Below are 20,022 nucleotides of genomic sequence, written 5' to 3'. Positions count from 1 at the left end.
CTACTCAAAAGAGATATCTAGACATTTATTACCCATACATCTAACCCTGTTTACATTAACATAGCAAACAACATATTTTTGATTTTATAATATCATCCTTTAAAATTTTACTCTCGCCAATACTAGAAGTGAAAGCTATTGATAAAACTAACGGGGTTCCAAAATCATTTTCCGTTAAGCTAAATGGTGATGAAAATGGTTTTAAAAAAAAAAAGAAGGAGAAGAAGAAACTTATAACTAATGTGAATGGACCGCTATTTAGTACCCACAGATTTCCGAGGCCGGCCCAATACATGTGATAAGAAATAAACAAACCCCTTGTATTTAATCTGAAGGCCAAGGGATTTTGTCACACCCAAGGTATAGTGTAATTTCAAAGTCACACTGTAAACTTTTAAAAACCCAAAATTTTACCTATGAGTCCATTTTTATTAAAAGTTTTAATTAGTATTAAAGACAAAATCATCATTTAATAGTAATATTTAAAAAAATAAAAGTTTATATCATTTTTCTCTTTTAATTTGAAAAACTGGATTTTTTCTCTCAGAATTAAGTTTTGAAAAGTGACATTTTTCCTTTTAAGGTATTAAAATTTTGTGACGAATGACAACCACTCTCTCTTCCTCCTAGCGACGCTCTTCCTCCGATGCTTTCTCTCCATCCGAAGCCCTAGTTCTTCAAGACAACTTCTTGATCAAAAAATGTAAACAAAACCCTTCGTCTGGATGATGGAGACATAGTACAAAAGACGACGACCCATCCAGACCAAGGTGCCATCTTTGTTTGACAATGCCTTGGTTTGGATGAGTCGTTGTCGTCTCGTCTAAACGATGTTTTCATTGTTTAAACAAAAGGTTTCATTTGAATTTTTCAAATCCATACGTCATCCGTTGGAGGGAGAAAGCTTCAGATGAAAAGAAAGTGCCAGAGAGAGAGACAACACTAGGAGGGAGAGAGAGCAGTCATCATTCACTGACAAATCGTTAAAGAATTTTAAAATTCTTGAGAGAGGCGAAAATATCATTTTTCAAAATTTAATTTTAGAGTGAAATTGTTTGTTTTCTAAATTAAAAGATATATTGATATAAACTTTTATTTTTTTAAATATTATTAATAAATAATAAATTTATCTTTAATTTTAATTAAAAATTTTAATAAATATTTAAATTTTTTAAAATTAACGGATGTAGGTAGGGGTAATTTTTTTGGCCTACTCTGAAAGTTGAAAGTTTTGTATTCAGTGGCGAATCATGGATTAGGTTTTTTCTTGTCAATAAAAACATGTAGGATTCCTATGTGCTTCAATTAAGTGTATTTGTTATTAGACCAAGGGAAAATAAAGGGATATTAATTAAAATGGGCACCCGCATCCCCGCCTAAACCTTTTTCGACAACAATTACTCCGTTTTACCTTTTTGAGCAAACCATCTGTTTCATTCCAAAAATACCCTTCTTCTGATTTCTCACTTAACCGTAATATTTCCTCGATTAATTGTTTTCGTTTCACGATAAACATTAAAATTAAACTACCGTAATATTTATAAATTAAAAAATAGATTAATATTTTATAAAATAATTTATTCTTATATATAAAAAGTATAACGATTTTTTCAAAATTATCTATAATAAATAAAATTTATAAATTAAAAAATAAATTAATATTTTATAAAATAATTAATTGTTATATATAAAAAATGTTAAGTTTTTTTCTAAATTATCTATAATTAATAAAATGTATAAATTGAAAAGCAGATTAATTTGTATAAAATAATAAATTGAAAAAAAGATTAATTTTTATAAAATAATTGATTCTTTTATATCGAAAACGATGCGTTTTCTTCTCAGGGTGTGTAAAGATATCTGAGAATTTGGAAAAGGGTGTGGGTGCGGGACTCTGGAAACCGGTTCGAGAATTTCTGAAAGGGTGCGTGGATGGTGCAACAGTTTCTGAAAGGGTGCGAGAATTGCTGAAAGGGTGCGACAACTTCTGAAAGAGTGCGACAATTATGGAAAGAGTGCGGCCATTTTTTAAAGGGTGTGACAATTGCGGAAAGAGTGCGGCAGCTTCTGAAAGGGTGCGGAGAGGGTGCGACAACTTTTGAAAGAGTGCAGAAAGGGTGCGATAGCTTCTGAAAGGGTGCAGCAATTTTTGAAAGGGTGTGGCAATTGTGAAAAGAGTGCAGCACCTTCTAAAAGGTTACAGAGAGGGTGCGACAGCTTCTGAAAGTGTGCGGAGAGAGTGCGACAACTTTTGAAATTGTGCGAAAAAAGTGCGATAGCTTCTGAAAGGGTGCAACAATTACGAAAAGGGTACAATAGCTTCTAAAAGGGTGTGACAATTACGGAAAAGGTGCGACAGTTTTTGAAAGGGTGCGGCAATTGTGGAAAGGGTGCGACATTTACTGAAAGGGTGCGGGAATTGCTGAGAGGGTGCGATAATTTCTAAAAGGGTGCGACATTTTCTGAAAGGGTGCGGCATGTTCTGAAAGAGTGCGTGGAACTGTTGGGCACGTTGGGCGCGTGGCCTGTAACGTTTCAGTTAGAAACTAACCCTAACTTTTTATAATAACTTTAATATTGCAAATCAAAACTTCAACCAAACTTCAATCGTCTCGGTAAAACCAAAATTTCACTCGATTCACCGTCAGAGAACCGTCGTCGAAAAATTACGGTAATGCATCCGAGTCGTCTCAGTCGTCTCAGGTACGTATTTGTTACCATTTATTCGGCATTATTCCGCATTGTTGCTTTGACTTCGGCACATTGTGTGAGATTTAGGTTTTCGTTTGGTTGGTTGGATGTATGTATATCGATTGGTGGTTGTTTAGGTTTTGTGATTGATTTGCCAGTTTAACTGTATTAGTTTTGGATATGATTTTGCCAGATTTATTGCGTTACGTTGGTTGATTTCACACCGTTCACGCACACATTCACGCACCCTTTCACTTTTCGTCGCACCCATTAGCACTTCCACGCACCCTTCACTCGTTGACACACCCCTTACCAGCACTTGGACGTACTATTCACTCATCGACGCACCCTTTACCAGCACTTGGACGCACCGTTCACTCGTCGACGCACCCCTTAGCAGCTCTTTCACGCACCCTTCACTCAGCCACGCACCCATTCACATGTTTGCCGCACCTATTCACATGTTTGCTGTACCCTTTCACATTTTGCCGCACCTCTTCACAGTTTGCCGCACCCCTTTGCACATCCACGCACCATTACACAGTTTGCCGCACCCTTTGTACATCCACGCACCCTTTCACAGTTTGCTGCACCCCCTCACCGTTTGTCGTACCCCTTTGCACATCCACGCACCCTTTCATAGTTTGTCGCACCCCTTCACCGTTTGTTGCACCCCTTTGCACATCCACGCACCCTTTCACAGTTTGTCGCACCCCTTCACCATTTGCTGCACCGCTTCAGCGTTTGTCGTACCCCTTTGCACATCCACACACCCCTTCACAGTTTGCCGCACCCCTTTGCACATCCATGCACCCTTTCACAGTTTGCAATTTGTTGGATTATATTAGTTATATTACCTGAGCCTTTCAACCTTTTCCTTATTTTTTTCAACATGTTGATTGCTTTTTAGGATAATGGAGTTAATGAAATTCCTGGGGAAAGGAGGTATAATGACAGCCATTATTTTTTGGCGAAGTTAAAAGTTAGAGCTCATGTGGAAACTGTCAAAGAAATCAGAAATGCCCTTACAAATACCTAGAAAAAATTGTTTAAAACATGTTGCTTCGGGCAATTTTTAAAGATGGAGACTTTGAAGCATAGTTCCAGTTTATTACATTCTGTGTTATTTCGTCAAATCAACAAAGGAGTGGTGGGAGAGGAAATGTGGTTTCGGCTTAATAGGGTGGATTGCAGATTTGGTCCTGTTGAATTTGCTTTAATAACAGGATTAAAATTAAGTAGGGAAATGGTTAAGAGGAAGGTTATAGGAAAATCCCGATTGAAATCTCAGTATTTCCCAGGTAAAAAGGCTATTACCTATGGTGATTTAGTAGCAGTATTTAAAGAAAGAGTATGGATTGACAATGATGATGATGCCATTAAAATATCTGTTTTATATCTACTTCATTTTGCATTATTGGGATCCGATAATAGAAAAACTATTCCAGAGAATATTTTAAGTATTTTTAATGATTGGGATACTTTTAATTCATATCCTTAGGGCACACTTGTTTGGAAGATGACAGTAAAATCTTTAGGTAATGCTTTGCTAAAACAATACAATGAAGTTTCCAGATTGTATCCATCGAATTCAAATGATATCCCAATATTAACTTACAGTATACGAGGATGTACCTTAGCATTTCAGGTAATATTAACCCTTTTTTAATATTTCATAAGTATCTATGTTTACTCATTTATTTATTTATATTATGTGTATTTGTTATTGATAGGTTTGGATATACGAGACGCTTAATAATTTGGAAAGATTTGTGGTCTGCAAATCGGTTAAGACAATACCTCGAATGTTGAGGTGGAGAAGTTTAGAAGTTCCAAGTTGGGAGGAGATGGATCGTATTTTAAACTCTTCTGAAGTAAGTTCTTATGCATCTCTTCATACTGTATTATTAGTTCATTTTAAACTTCTATTAATAAACTTGCTTTTAATATCTTTAGGATGTTGTCACATCTCGTATGATTGCATCCAAAGTTGAAAGGCAATCATGGTATTACGAAGATGTTATAGATGACATTGATGATTCAGAAGAATCTGATACAACTCATGTTGCACCTTCATCCCCTCCAAACATCCAACCTGATGTAACATCCCCTCCAGATATCCTTTATGGCGTTACATCCCCTCTAGATATCCAACTTGCACCTTGGAGTACTTCTGTTCGTAGGCGACGAAGTTCATTTATAAGTAGTCATGTGCCCTCGCCTCAGCTGGCTGAGGAAACACATACTTGCAATATTCCAAGTGGATCTACCCGGATGGATAATGATAAATTTGATAGACTTCAAGAGCTTCTACAAGGGTTTATGCAAAAAGTGGATGAACGACTTGAAAGCATTGATGAGCGGCAAACACTACTTAAAGCACGTCAAACATACATAGAAGCCAAATTGACCGAGCTTCAACATAAGCACCATTCAAACCCACCAAGCCCAACTGAAGTGGTATATATTTAAACTATATTATGATATATTATATTTTTGAATAATTGAATGATGTTATTTTGGAAATTGATAAGTGTTTTATTTTTTATTTTCAGGATGAGCCAACAGAAGTTCTGTTTGAGTATTTTGATCAGTTGGATACGGATATCCAACAAACAATGGATGTCACGAATAAAACTCAAACAGAGCACCGTTCCATTACTCGGAGGACATTACGTGGAAGGATAATGAAGAAGGGTAAAGCACTTCGGAGCCCATACACTGATCCTTTTAAACATCGTCGTGCACGGGCAGTGATAGGTGCATCCTGCAGAGAGGATATAACAAATCTTATGTGGGAATATTTACAATGGTACGAAGACCCTCCCGAACCGGGATTGGGAAACACTTATTTATATGGGTCATGCGATAAAATAAAGTGGTGGAAGCTATTATGTGAAGATAACCATTGGCTCATGGATCAGGTATATTAATCTTAAAAAGCCTCAAGTTACATTATTTATATATATATATATATTTTTTTATAATGTTTGCTAATCAGTTTAATATTATTTAACTTTTCAGCATATCGATAGTTATTTAGTGGTATTACGACATACATTTCCATCGACTAAATGGACTTGTGTCGAAACTTCTTTTGATGGGTGGTTACCGCATATAATAAAAGAACAAGAAGATTATAGGTTAGATAAATATCGATGGCCATGATTATTATTAGATCCGATTGAAGGGATAAATGATTCAGACTTACATAGAGGTTATATCTCATGGGCTAATGTTGATCGGGTTTGTATTATGAATCTTGATATTTATATATTATTTTGATAAAATATATTAGATAAATTTTGACTGATGGTAATGAATTCATTTTATTACAGGTTTATATTCCGATCAATTATGAATCTCAACACTGGGCATGCGGTGAATTAGACTTAAATGCTTGGACTTTGACGGTGTATGATTCATCAAAAGCATTTTTTGACTCTACAGAGAAGTTCTTAGAGGCTATGAAACGTTATTCTTATCTTTCGTCTATTATTAATGCGACCAACTATTGGGAGTTACGGGGTCTTGAGCCAAAGTTAGAACCATTGACCATCACGAGATGCATAGATGTGCCACAACAAAGCACTGCCTCCGGTGACTGCGGGATATTCTCATTATTTATTTTAGAGTATCTCGCCACTGGCAGGAGATTAACTTTTAGGGCATCGAATGCTTCTGTCATGCGTTGTATGGTTGCATCCAGAATATGGAGGCATGGCGGGAATACAATTCTTTGATTTTTTGTATTATATATAAACATATGAATATGATTAATATGTTTTAGTCATATGCATATTTTGATTGATATGTTGATGTGGTTGGAATTTGGGTTGATGGATATATATATATTGGAGTGCAGTTTCTTTTGGATTTGCTATATACAGATTGGCAATTGTTGAAAATACAAAAGAGATGCTGCCGAATTTTTTACAAAAAAAATTGCCTAAATGATTCTGTTAATTTGATAAATTTGTATTCATATTATAATAAAAATTAAATAATACTTAATCACATATAATTAAACACATAGTGATATATCATTCATATATTCAAAAATAAATATGCATAATAATATTACTCATTTTATAATAATATCAAAACATAAATATAGAATAAATATAAATCTTTTCACATTCTAAAAATGGCAGCCCACCTTTTACATTCTAAACACAACAACATTCTAAACACAACAACTATCTATCTACTATTCTTCATCTTTCAATATTCTATTAAATATTTAAAATTTTAAACTCAACTCCATACGCAAAAACATAATAATAATTGCGGCAATTTATTAGAAACAGCAAAAAAGAAAAATAGATTTGGAAATTGCTTAAAGTAAAGATATCCCTAAAGAAAATCATCACTTTAGCAAATTAAATCCACCATCGATAATTAACATAACCCCTCATGAAGTTTCACTTACGGAAAGGAAAAAATTGTCATGAATCAGAGACCAAATTATCATGAAGATGTTGTAGCCTCAGTTAAGGGATTTTTACAAACTAAACGTGTGTGCCCTTTTTGATGACATCTGCTACATTCAACTTGACGGATTTCTTCTCCTTCTGATGGTCTTCTATTATATTCAGATGGACGACCAGAACATCGCTGTTGCATTTGTAGTGGATTAACGATACGGATATCTTCAGGTTATACCCATTCGGAAGAATCACTCAAAGGTTCAACAGCCTCCTGGTAAACAGTTTTCCAATATTCAGTTGAGTAATATTTATTTACCCAAGGATAACAATTTGAGAGATTTTGAAATCTGGCAATTGCCACAACATGCGTGCATGCTATCTGTGATAGTTGAAATTTTTTACAACTGCATTCTTTTGTTGTAAGATTGACTATAGCGACAGATCTACCAGAACTATACACTTCATATCTATCAATGGTTATTGGTTTGACAATCATATTAGCTGATTTGCGAATATGATTGGCTAACTTTTCTTCAGCCCACGGAGTCAGAGGATGAGTACAAGTATCTGAAAGATATTATAACATATAAAAAATTAGAAAATACAGATATTTATGGTTTTTAGCTATCATACTGCAAAGAGTAACAAATTTAGGAGGTTTGTACCTGCCATATTGCAACGAGTATAAAACCATTTTTGTAAAGTCGAACGCAAGAATTCAAGGAGCATAACCACTGGCAATTTACGTGCATGTCATGCTAAAGCATTAAACGATTCAGTAATATTTGTGGTCATAATGTTATATCGGATGCCAGAAGAGTAAGCACGAGCCCACCGTGCGTAGTCGATCCCTTCTAAATAAGCAGCTGCAGTAGGGTTTTCAGCTTTAATCATATACAAAGCCTCTTCAAAATCCTCTGTTCGATAAGCCTTCGCCGCTCTCCAAAATAATCCCTCCATATGTTTTGTTTGCTTGTACCGAGCACGCATATTTCCTTTTATATGATGGTTACACCAGCCATGATGTGCATTCGGAAACACCTCTCTCACAGAATGAGTGATGGCTTGGTGTCTGTCTGAGATGATTGCTAGATTAGTGAGATCGCCGATACATCTGTGTAACGCTCGGAGAAACAAGGTCCAAGTCATTGTTTCCTCCCTTCCGCCAACTCCAAATGCAATTGGATAAATTTGATTGTTTCCGTCCTTCCCCATAGCAATAAAAAGTGTACCCCAATATCGACCTTTCAGAAATGCTCCATCAATACAAATAACAGGACGACAATACTCACGGAATGCTCTAATAGAGCATCCTAAAGATATGAAAACAAATTGAAATCGATTATCTGAGTCAGTTTCAATTTGTGTAATAGTACTAGGGTTTCGTTGTTGAAGGTTATAACAAAATAGTGGTAATAATCTAAAAGACTCTTCTAGTGAACCTCTAATTTCGTTCAACGCCCAATTCTTTGCACGCCAAACTTGTGCATAAGATATATCAATTTGAAACCTATCTGCCATATCTGTTATAATTTCTTTCGGCCTATACACACGATCCCCAGCAGTAAATACTGTCTGTAAGATTTTTCCAAGTGCCCTTTTACCTGTTTGCCTGTGATGAGGCCTTATCATATCGCGAGGACAAGTATGTGTTCCTAATTTATGTAAGACAAATATATCGCTATTACTTAACTTGCTCCCTCCCGCTTTCCATTTGCATTGTTGATGTAAACACTTTATATCCCGTCTCTTCTTATTTGAGCTCGCAACCTTGAATTGATAACCATTTTCTATTGCATCTCTATATAATGTATCTTTCAAAACTTGTTTAGATGCAAACTGGTCTGTCACTTTGAATTTGCCGCGTGATGGTGCAACAGTATGAACTGCAATTCCTTAATTTTCAACATCTCTATAAGGTTCTGGACCACCAAAAAATGGATTGCAACCAACTAAACTTTCAGGTGTTGTCATTGACGTACCAACCCCTACATCATTAACAACATTATCACACATTTCCGCACCATTATAATCTCTAGCACCCACGTTATCAAAACCGCAATATTCATTTTCTTCTAGAAGGTTAATATCATTTCTTGGAATATCATTTGTTTGATAACAGCCTTCAGGTGTACCCCATATTGGTTCTGGGCCTCTTTCACCATATGCCAAGTCTTGAGAAAAAGGATTCCAACCAATATCGTTCTCAATACCATCTGTATTTATCCTGCTACTTTCTGGAACACTTTCTGGTATATGTTCTAGTACACTTTCTGGTTATGTATATGTGTTATCCATAGAATGAACTTCGATTGATGGATTTTGTTGGATGCCTTGATGAATCTCTTGATCCAGTTGTGAATATTGCTAATAAATATCTAGAAATTCATTTTGCTGTAAAACCACTTCAAGGAAAAAGGGAAACTTTTTGCGAGACTTACATAACTGCATCATCATTCGGATATCATAATCATCTTTCAATAAATAAGGTGAATCGCTAAACTTGGTTGGATTTGGCATATAAATTTTAATTTCATTGAAACTTTGATCGATACCTAAACGAAAGCATACTCCTTCCTTAAATCCTTCGTAATTGATTCTTTTATCAGCTGAAAATAATTTCTGCAACCCACCGATATATTTGAGGTGATTACCTTCATTGTTGCGCTCTCCTCCGAATCCTAGCATAAACATCACTCCTACCATTCTTTCTTATGGATGGATTCAAAATCAAAAAGGTGAGATTGAAGTTATAACAAATAAAGAAAGAAAGAGATATTTGTGAAATAACAATAATTTGTTTATAGAGAAAGTAGATAATCGTAGTTTTATCTACTTAATATTGCAGTAAATACTTTCATCTGCCGCAAATCTACCCTACCTAAATATTAATGAAGAATTGAATTCTCTTCATATAAAAAATAATTAATTATTAACTTCTTAATAAAGGTTTAAAATTAAAAATGATAAGTTGTGCATGCATGCACAAGTCTGAACATTAGGGTTTTCATGCACCCGTTAGATTATAATGCAATGCACCTATCCACGCACCCATTCGCACACTTCCACGCACCCGTTCAGCAATTCCTGCACCTTCAACGTGCCCATAATACTTACCGCACCCTTTCTACAATTTCTCGCACCCTTTCGGTAATTGTCACACCCTTTCAGAAACTGACGCACCCTTTTAGCAATTTCGCACCTTTTTGACAATTCCCGCACCCTTTTAAAAACTGTCGCACAATTTCAGTATTTTCCGCACCCTTTCAAAAACGGCCACACCCTTTCAGAAATTGCCATACATTTTGGTCAATTGTCGCACCCTTTTAGAAACTACCGCACCCTTTTTGGGATTGCCATACCCATTCAGTAATTCCTGCACCCTTTCTCACACCCTTTCAGTTGAGTAATGCATCCTTTTAGAAACTACCGCACTCTTTCAGAAACTTACGCACCCTTTTAGTAATTCTCGCACCCTTTTAAAAACTGCCGCACCATTTTAGTATTTCCCGCACCCTTTCAGTAATTCCCGCACCCTTTTGACAATTTCTGCATCCTTTCAGAAACTGCCACACCCTTTCAGAAATTGCCATACTTTTTTGTCAATTGCTACCCCATTTCAGAAACTACCGCACCCTTTCAGAAATTAACATACCCTTTCAATAATTCCCGCACCCTTTCGATAATTCTCACACCCTTTTAGAAACTGCCGCACCCTTTCAGTAATTCCTGCACCCTTTTGACAATTCCCGCACCCTTTTAGAAACTGCCACACCTTTTCAGAAATTGCCATACTTTTTTGTCAATTGTCGCACCATTTCAGAAACTACTGCACCCTTTCAGAAATTAACATACCTTTTCAGTAATTTCCGCACCCTTTTAGAAACTGTCGCACCCTTTCAGTAATTCCCGCACCCTTTTGACAATTCCCGTAACCTTTCAGAAATTACCATACTTTTTTGTCAATTGCTGCACCATTTCAGAAACTACCGCACCCTTTCAGAAATTAACATACCCTTTCGGTAATTCCCGCACCCTTTCGACAATTCTCGCACCCTTTTAAAAACTGTCGCACCATTTTAGTATTTCCCGCACCCTTTCAGAAAATGCCGCACCCTTTCAGTAGTTCCCGCACCCTTTTGACAATTCTCGCACCCTTTCAGAAACTGCCGCACCCTTTCAGAAATTGTCATACATTTTTGTCAATTGTCGCACCATTTCAGAAACTACCGCACCCTTTCAGTAATTCCTGCACCCTTTTGGCAATTCTCGCACCCTTTTAGAAACTGCCGCACCCTTTCAGTAATTCCCGCACCCTTTTGACAATTCCCGCACCCTTTCAGAAATTGCCATACTGTTTTGTCAATTGCCGCACCATTTCAGAAATTAACATACCCTTTCGGTAATTCCCGCACCCTTTCGGCAATTCTCGCACCCTTTTAGAAACTGTCGCACCCTTTCAAAAATTGTCGTACCCTTTCAGCCATTTTCGCACCCTTTCAGCACTTGCCGCTGCACCTTTTCCGCAATTTTCACACCTTCCACGCACCCTTTCACAAATTCTCGCACCCCTTTCCAAATTATCCACCATTTCCGCAGCCTTTCTCAAATTTCCGCTAAGTTTCTGCACCCCTTTCCAAATTAACGACCATTTCCGCACCCTTTCTCAATTTTTCCCAAGGTTTCAAAGCACCCCTTTCAAAATTCCTGCATCTCTTCAGTGCAACCTGTTTGAAAATAAAACGCACAGTTAAGGTATCGTTTTAAATATATCTATTATCTTTTATATATAAAAATCAATTATTTTATAAAAATAAAATTTAATCTACTTTTCATTACAAGTAATTTAAAGAAAAACTTATTATTTTTTATATATCCATTATTTTTTATATATAAGAATAAAATAATTTATAAATATTAATCTTTTTTTTTAATTTATAAATTTTATTTATTTCAGGTAATTTAATATTAATGATTTTATTGAAAAGTAATGAATTAATCGGCGAAACGTAAGCGCTGCGTTTGAAAAATTAGAAGAAGGGTATTTTTGGAATGAAACAGATGGTTTGCTTAAAAAGGTAAAACGGAGTAATTGTTGCCGAAAAAGGTTTAGACGGGGATGCGGGTGCCTATTTTAATTAATATCCCGAAAATAAACTTTGGTGCATAGGGAGTCTTCAATGGCGGCGAGACTATTCATCTCAGTAGCTTTGGTGGCCTTTCTCTATTGGGCATCCCTTTCTGGAGCTTCTGATACAAGCCCAGAAGTTGCTTTTGTCAAAAAAACCATCTCTTCTCACGACATCGTCATCTTCTCAAAGTCCTATTGCCCGTATGAATCTCGATCCCCTATTCTAATTCACCTATTTTGCGTTTGGAATGTTAAAAATCTTGTCCTTATAGTCAAGTTTATTGTTTTTGATGGTTAGTTTCTTCAAAATTGGTATGTCGGTTTGGTAAAAAATCTCATAATTTATAATGATTCATATCAATCAATTACCAATGTCTATCTACTCTAGTTGCTACTAAATGATTAGCTTATACTTTCTCTTTGTTGTTGGTCGATTCATTAGAAGGGATGTTATGGTGTAGTGAAGATTCAGTTTAAATTGAAAGGGATAATGTGGCAAGTGAAATGGATTTCTAATAAAAAATGGTTTCCATTTAACCATTCCCAGGACCTACCGTATTTTTTACTAATTTGTTCAATCATTTTATTTTTGCGTGAATTTCTCTGCAGATATTGTAAAAGGGCAAAAGCTGTCTTCAAAGAGTTGAACCAGGTTCCTCATGTAATTGAGCTTAATGAGAGAGGTTTGTTTACAAAATCATGAAGTACAGGATAGACCTTAATTCTGTTGAAATGAAGAATTTTTATTACTGCTGCAATTTCTTGTTTCTCCTTCTTAAATTCTATTGGTTTTAGCATTTATGAAAGTTGGCAATAGGTTCAATCAAACCTTAAATATCGTTTAAATTACATTTGCATTGACTGGTGTTGGAGTCTTAGGGCTTTCATGGTATCTTGATTTGGCTTAAAGCTTTCATGTTATTTTTACTTTGACTGAGAGCCTTATGGACACAAATTCCATAATCCTACATTAAAGTTTGATATTTGTGCTTATTTGCAAGGTTTTCAAAACCGGACCGGGATAAAAACCGGACTGGGATAAAAACCGTTTTAAGTACCGGTTTCGGTCGGATCGGTTGAACCGTTTGGACCGGTCGATTAGACCGTTTGGACCGGTTTTATGTAAAAACCTAAAAAATTATATTTAATTACTAATTACATATGCTTTACACAATAAATTTTATATTGTGCATACTTTTCAATTTTCACAATTAACAAAATATATGCATTATTGAACATAAATATAATAAGTAATAATAATTAACTTTGCATCAAAACAAAACATATACATAAAACAAATCCAATTCTACAAACACGTGCACTATTAATTATTGAACACTAAAACAAATCAGAAATCTAATATATGTATTAAATAAAATATAAAATCAACCAATCAACATAACTATTATTAAACAAATAATATTCAATTTAACATTTAACAAAACATATCAAAAATATAATTTGTTTAACATAAAATATAATAAATAAATAATTAGTCATTCTTCATTATCACTAATGATAAAAGATCCTGTCATCGCTTCTGTTGCACCCTCTATCAATTGTTCATCTTCTACACCATCTTCTTCAATAGTATTATCTGCAAAATTTATAATTGCACATTTTATTTTCTTTCACTCTAAAAAATCAATTATTTATATAAATGTGTAAATATTTGTGTAAGTACTAAAAAAATGTTTTTACCTAGGAAATTAGGTGACAAATCATAATTTGTTGAATCATTATTGATAGGAATAGATCCCTCTCCATAAAGCATTTGATCCAATTCATCTGCATTAAGTTCACCAAACTCCTCTTCCTCGTCTACTATCCAGAAGTCTGTTTTATCGATACTTTCATAATCAATTGGATCAAAATTTGACTTCTTGTAACATAACCTAAATAGCCAAAATGATAAAAAGTAAAGATTAAAGAGCATTAAGTAAGGTACATGTAAAGTTGGAAATAATCATTAAAAATGATAAAATAGTTTAAATAAAAATATTTATAAACGTAATGATGAATAATTGATAATTGTGTTTACCTATTTTGCAACCGTAAGTTATAATGAATAAAAACAAGATCATTTACACGTTGATGCTCCAATCTATTTCTCTTCTTAGTATGTATGCGTTCAAAAACACTCCAATTACGCTCACAGCCTGAAGATGTTGAAGTTTGACTAAGAATTTTAATTGCAAACTTCTGTAAATTGGGAGTACTGTATCCATATGTTCTCCACCATTCATCTAATACAAAATAACATATAAATAATAATGTAATAGAATTTTATAAATTAGAAAAAGAATTGAGACATAAGAAACATATAAATTAAATTCATACTAGGTCGTGTGGTTTTGCATGTTTCAATAGCAAGCTGACGTGAAAAACTCCTCTCACAATCACGAAACATTCTACTCTCTTCTACTAGCTTCGCCTTACTAACATTAAACATACATATTTTACTCTCAACAACATCCAGAAAACCTTGTAATACCTCTGGTTTTGTGCAAAAAGATTCATGATCATATTGAAATGCAGGAGTCAAGTAATATGCAGCTACATGAATACCTCGACGCAATGTCCTATCCCACCTCAACTTGATTATTTGAGTATAAGGCTTGTAGAATTTCTTTTTATTCTTAAACAACTTCTTTATCCCCAACCTAGCTCTATATATTCCATCATAGACGTATCCCAATGAAGGTTTTTCATCTGAATCTACAATACGAAGCAAACGCATCAATGGTCCCACAACTTTTACAATTATACCTATTTCGTTCCAAAAAGCATTATTCAGAATTATGATCACAACCTCTTTGCCTTGATTACTCTTTGCATATCTAGAATCAATAAAAAACCTGTTAGTAACCATTGCTTGTAAGTCATGCTTATGCTCAAAAAGACTTTGCAATGTGATAAAAGTCGTAGCAAATCGGGTTACACCAGGTCGTATAATTTCTCTCCATCTTTCTCTCTTCCTCAACCAAGCTATCAATAATGTATGATTATAAATGAACTTTGTCACAAGAGATGCACATTTGGAAATTCTAATAATGTGATCCATTTCACCAATATCTTTCAAAATCAAATTGATACTGCGTATTGCACAAGGTGACCAAGTAATATTTTTATATTTTTCAGACAATAATCCTCTAGCTTCTTTATAATTAGCTCCATTATCAGTCACAAAATGGACAATACTCTTAGGCCTAACCCATAATACTATTTCCTCAAACAACCCAAATAATGTGTCCGCCCCCTTCACAACACCAGATGCATCCACTGATTTGATAAAACAAATCCCTTTTGGACAATATACTAAAAAATTAATCAGCGACCTACTAGAAATGTCTGTCCAACCATCAGCCATAAGTGTACAACCAACTTCTTCCCAATTTTTTCTGTAACTATCAATAAGTAATTGCACTTCCTTCTTTGAATCGTTCAACAAATTCACTCGTGCTTCATAATATGTTAGCTGCTTATATCTAGGCCCAATTGCAGTAATGACATCTAACATAGGTTGGAAATAAATAGAATTTAATGCATTAAGAGGGATGCAAGCATCATATAAGAACCTCACAACAGCCATGTCAGCTCCATTTGGCTTCTTTTCCAGCCAAAACACTTTTTATTGAAGGTTGAGCCCCACTAGTAGTCCTTGGAGCAAAAAAATCCCCAACCCCAATCGGTCTTTTTCTTTTTGAATCATTTGTGAGTCTAATTTGTTTTTTAGAAGACCCAATACCAGTATTACCTTCAGTCATGTTCATAGGATGAGGCAACCCTTCAAATTCCTCAACTGCAATATCACCCTCAAATGGAGGTATAGTAGCACCAAAAGGAGTTGCATGCCTACGAAATTCTTGTTTTTCTTTATTTTTTGCTACAATCTCTTCTAATGCATTCGCCATTTGAAATCTAACATCATGAGGAACTTTAGTGCATGGACCAACATCCCCTTTTTTTCCAGCCAAATGTTGCTTCATTCTATATATACCACCTCCTCTAGTTGTCTTACCACAATATAAACACTTCAACATCTTCCTTCCATTATCATCTATACTCTCAGAAACATGTGCCCAAGTAATATCGCCTTTCACTCGACATGGTGTTGAAGAAACCCCAGATCCAGATGAAGACATACTTCCACTTTATTTATCTGTTGCATATAAGAATAACAATAAAATCAGAATACCAATTAATTGTGGAATTTCAACATGCACAACTTCATACATTCATTATAAATAACAATATTCGTAATTTGGGCACAATACATAACTTCATACATTCATAATCCGAATTTCAATATTCGTTATAAATTATCATATATTGAGTTATTATATGTAAATAGGGTATCACAAAAGATTGATATTCAACTTTCAAATTCTTAGAAACTAACCACGTTACGAATGAAATACATTCAATATAGATACATAATAAAATTACAAATTCGTAACATAAAATTACAAATTAATAATAAATCAATTAATATTTACTAATTTATATATTTTCAAATTAAGAATTGTTATTTTCCAGGCATTCCAAAACTTTCCAGGCATTCAAAAAATAGCAATGGCAAAAGCACAAGGACACTTTAATCAAGGCAGTCACACCAGCTTAATTTCAATATTAGTTTTTTCCAGGCATTCCAAACTTTCAATATTAGTTTTTTAACATGTAGAAAGAAAGATTCAAACCAATTCATCTATCATCTTCATGCATATTGTTAAATGTTCTCTATATATTATTAATGGTGGGCTCTCTCCTTCTCATCTACACTTCATTTTTCACAATTCACCTTAATTTTTTTTTATTAATATTTTTAGTATCCACATCCTTCCTTTCTGTTCTCTTCTGCTTGAGCTAAAATATCTATGTGTATATCTATCAATGGTATCCATCAGTATCTATCTTTCTTCCACAAAACATTAACTCAATTAGCTTCTGAATGTGAAGTCTCACATGTGATGAAAGGGCCAAGAGAGTTCTCTGATAAATCTTTTGATATGATCCTTATAACAGTTTAGTTCAATTGATTCTCTCTTTGTTGCTAACTATTTTGTACCAGTAAGGGACAACCCTTGACAATTACTTCTTGGAGTTTATATGAGTTTCAATATTCCCACTACTACTTAAAAATCTCTGTCTATTTTAAGAATTAATTCTTGAGCTGCTTCAAATCTTAAAACACGCGTTTACATTCATGAACACGTGTGATTGTGATTCAATTCTTGTTTTTATCCTTTGTCTAAGAAAAATCAATAAAAAAAAGTTGTTGATGAATTGATAAAAACTTCAATACCACGATAAAAACCATTTGTCAACAGTAACCAAAATTGTCAAACTGAAAATCTTGATGGCAATCATGAATATATGAACATGAAAATCTCAAGTACAAATATCCGCAACTTCTGAAAATTTAGATTTCCATTTACTATTGATAATATTGACTCCAGTAAACATGATCCAAATATTTAGAAATTAGGTAGACATTGCATTGGAAACTTTCAATCAAGCATGGTTTATATATGTAAATTCTTTTTCAATACTGTTTCAAAGCATTGGAAGAAAACACACCAGCTTCCCGTCGTTGCCTGAGAAGTCGCCGGTCACAACAGCAACGGAACTCGTCGTCGTCGGCCGTTGTCTGAGACTGAGAAGTCGCCGTGAAAGGTTGCAATATAGCCGTGAAGCTGCTGCTGTCTTGTGAGCCTGCAAACCAATAGCCCTCGGTAGCTTCGTCGTCGTCGTTGATAGGCGTCTTTAAACGGTCGTCGGCAACAGATGAATCGACGACCGTTTCAACTTGTGACGTCGGAGCAAGTCGTCGGCTGCAGCAAATCTCTTTGTGTCTGCGTGCACTGCAAGTAACAGGAGGAAACCTTGATATAAACTGTTTCTCATACGCTACTTTTGAACCAGTGGACCGCCTTGACCGGGTTGGACCTCGGTTCAGATGCGAACCGGCGGATCGACCGCGGTCCAACCCGATTTTAATCCTAAAACGGTTTTGAGTTTAATAATAACCGGCTACAGTGCCGGTTCACGGTCCGGCCGGTCCAACCGTCTGGTCCGGTCCGGTTTTCAAATCCATGCTTATTTGTATGAACATCCTAAGTTTATTTAAGAAGGTTTCATTGTTACTTACAGCTGACGGCTCTGACATTCAAGATGCTCTTCTTGAGATTGTTGGGAGGCGCACTGTGCCTCAGGTGTTCATAAATGGAAAGCACATTGGAGGCTCAGATGGTGATTCTTTTCCTTATATGTGCAACCAATTTTACAATCCTTTCTTCTTTCCTTGAAAAAACAAAGTAAGAAAATAAAATCACTTGAGAGCTCTTGATATGTTTGTTATAGATACCGTGGAAGCCTATGAAAGTGGGAAACTGGCAAAGCTTCTAGGTATTGCTGCTGATGAAAAAGAAGAACTCTGAACCAGAACTAACAAAAGTGTTATTCAGTGCTAGAATAACTCATTCGCGTTGCTTTGAATGCGGTACTTTTGTAACTCATTCTTTTACCGACAGAGGATAGAAATGCATATTTAAAACTGTTTTATTGAGATAAACTCTGGAGAAAGTATTAAAAGTGGATGTACTAAATGACATAATTCGCAAATTTGTCTTTAAAGAAATATTGTGTATGTATTTATTTTCTCATTCATCTACTTAAGCCTCTGTGAGTGATGCTTTTCAGAATGAATAATTATGTGAAAAAAATAATTTCATGCATTTGAGTAAGATTATGCAAGCTTGGCCGATTAGTTCTAGTTGAAAATTTTTAGATGTTGGAGAATGCTGCCGAATTTGGGAAGTAATCATTTTGTTATTGTTTCACCGTCCTTAAGGTCTACTTGAGCCATCTTTGCTTGATTGATTGAACTTAGGTTGTTCCCGTAGAGATGGTTTAGAGACGTTATTATGGAAAGAGCTATTCTCTTTCTTTGCTGCAAATGGTATGTATTATTACTATCTTTTCCTGTATTTTATTACTGTGATTATATTGTTTGGATCGTTAGATAATAAAAGAGATGATGGAATATATTAAGTAATTTAAATTTTCTTACAATTTTGCCTTGTATTATTTTTAAATTTGGGCATGAATGCCCTCATTTTATTCTCAAATAACAAACAACCCAACTACCATTATTATGACTATTTCAACCTGGTGAAATTTTTATTTTAGACAATATTGTCAGATTGTCATTATATAAGATGAAAAAAAATTCCAAATCAATTCATTCTTCGCAATGTTATCTCACTTTGTCTATATTCTGTAGTAAATATAATTGATCTCTCTTAACTTATAATTATGACTCCAATAATGTAACTTGCATCTTGTCTTTTTTAACATTGTATAAGGTTGTTTTTTATGTTCTCTCAAACCGGCTTGAAACTCTAATCATGTATTCGTTATCGAATTGTGTCAAAGTAGATAGTTTGATTTGTGATTAAACTATTTCAGTGAGGATTCAATTGATTCTTTATACTTTGTGGCTTCTTTTTTTTTTTTCAATTGGTTTGTGGGTTTTGAGGTGTGTAAATTTTCAGGTTTTGTGGTCTATTTGGTTTCATTTTTTTATTTATTACGTTATTACCAATTTTATACGACAATGTAAAAATTTTTGAAAAATACAAACTAAATAATTTTAAGTTGTTGTCCTGAATAAGATTGACTACAGTTTGAAAACTAAAGAAGTTTTCTTAACATGTGCAATTTCGAAAGTCATTGATTGAAGGAATATATGCGGATAAAGGCTTCAAA

The 20,022-nt window shown here is 34.7% G+C and overlaps 2 protein-coding genes across 2 annotated transcripts; one reads left to right on the top strand and one right to left on the bottom strand.

Annotated features, from left to right (window-relative positions):
- The first annotated feature begins 1,233 nt into the window (after positions 1-1,233).
- On the top strand, positions 1,234-18,989 carry LOC123200175 (glutaredoxin-C4-like). The gene is made up of 5 exons (XM_044615317.1): positions 1,234-1,336; positions 12,274-12,453; positions 12,862-12,935; positions 18,406-18,504; positions 18,616-18,989. Exons 2-5 carry the CDS (start codon positions 12,302-12,304, stop codon positions 18,690-18,692), a joined length of 402 nt encoding a protein of 133 aa, XP_044471252.1. The 5' UTR covers positions 1,234-1,336; positions 12,274-12,301; the 3' UTR covers positions 18,693-18,989.
- Positions 7,875-8,753, bottom strand: LOC123200898. The gene has a single exon (XM_044616279.1). The coding sequence runs from the start codon at positions 8,751-8,753 to the stop codon at positions 7,875-7,877; it is 879 nt and encodes a 292-aa protein (XP_044472214.1).
- Positions 18,990-20,022: the final 1,033 nt, after the last annotated feature.

This window comes from Mangifera indica, chromosome 17, assembly GCF_011075055.1.
Source record: "Mangifera indica cultivar Alphonso chromosome 17, CATAS_Mindica_2.1, whole genome shotgun sequence".
Classification (NCBI taxonomy): domain Eukaryota; kingdom Viridiplantae; phylum Streptophyta; class Magnoliopsida; order Sapindales; family Anacardiaceae; genus Mangifera; species Mangifera indica.
This window is presented reverse-complemented; position numbering and strand designations above follow the sequence as displayed.